This window comes from Perkinsus marinus (assembly GCF_000006405.1).
Source record: "Perkinsus marinus ATCC 50983 genomic scaffold scf_1104296928110, whole genome shotgun sequence".
Taxonomy (NCBI): Eukaryota; Perkinsozoa; order Perkinsida; family Perkinsidae; genus Perkinsus; species Perkinsus marinus.
Genome location: NW_003216952.1, coordinates 1 through 719, shown reverse-complemented (window position 1 = coordinate 719; position 719 = coordinate 1). Strand labels below are relative to the sequence as shown.

Genomic DNA, 719 nt, shown 5'->3' with positions numbered 1-719 from the left:
ACCTAATTCGAGCTGCATTCCTGATAATGAAGTTCACGTGGATTTTGATAACCAACAGTGTACAATTGCCCCAAAAATGAAGTTTATATCTTTCAACTCTTGCAAATCATTCGCAGCTCTCGAGGATCTGCGATCAAAAGTAGACCTCCGGGATACATTAATGCTTCTACAGGAGCCGCCATGGGCTCTGAGAGACCATTGGGCCGGCTTTACCGTAATCAGGTCCTTAGGTAAAGGCAGCGGAGCTCAGGAATCGCGACCACGAGCTGCGATACTGGTGCCACCCGAGACTCCCGTTAAGACTATAGTCAGTGGTGTTGACTTCGTAGCCCTCGATGTCCTCCTCGGGGACAGATGGCTTACATGCATTTCGATCTACATCCCAGTGGATACGGAGCCGGCGGAAATTTTAGAACGGGTATCACAAGAGGTCCTCCTCTCCCGTAGATCCGAAGGTATCGTAGCAGGGGCTGATACCAACTCGGCCTCTGCTCTATGGCACTCTAAGACTAGCCAGGTGCCGTCTCGCATGCGCGGCAGAGGAGAGACGGTCGAACTCTTCCTCAGCAAATTTGATCTGGAGGTTATCAATGGTAACAAAGAGACTCCATCCTTTCAGAACGCGCGCGGGGACGTGAGTTGGATAGACGCGGCGTGCGTCTCAGCCAATATCCGCTCGTCCCCTGCCATAACCCTTTCTAGCTCTGTGTCAGACCACT

General features: G+C 51.7%; 1 protein-coding gene across 1 annotated transcript; it reads left to right on the top strand.

Annotated features, from left to right (window-relative positions):
• Positions 1-230: 230 nt before the first annotated feature.
• Positions 231-634, top strand: Pmar_PMAR010856 (hypothetical protein; the record flags this gene model as incomplete). Its single annotated transcript, XM_002788422.1, has 1 exon — positions 231-634. A coding segment is annotated over one exon (404 nt), but the record flags the coding sequence as incomplete, so codon positions are not given.
• Between the last annotated feature and the right edge of the window lie 85 nt (positions 635-719).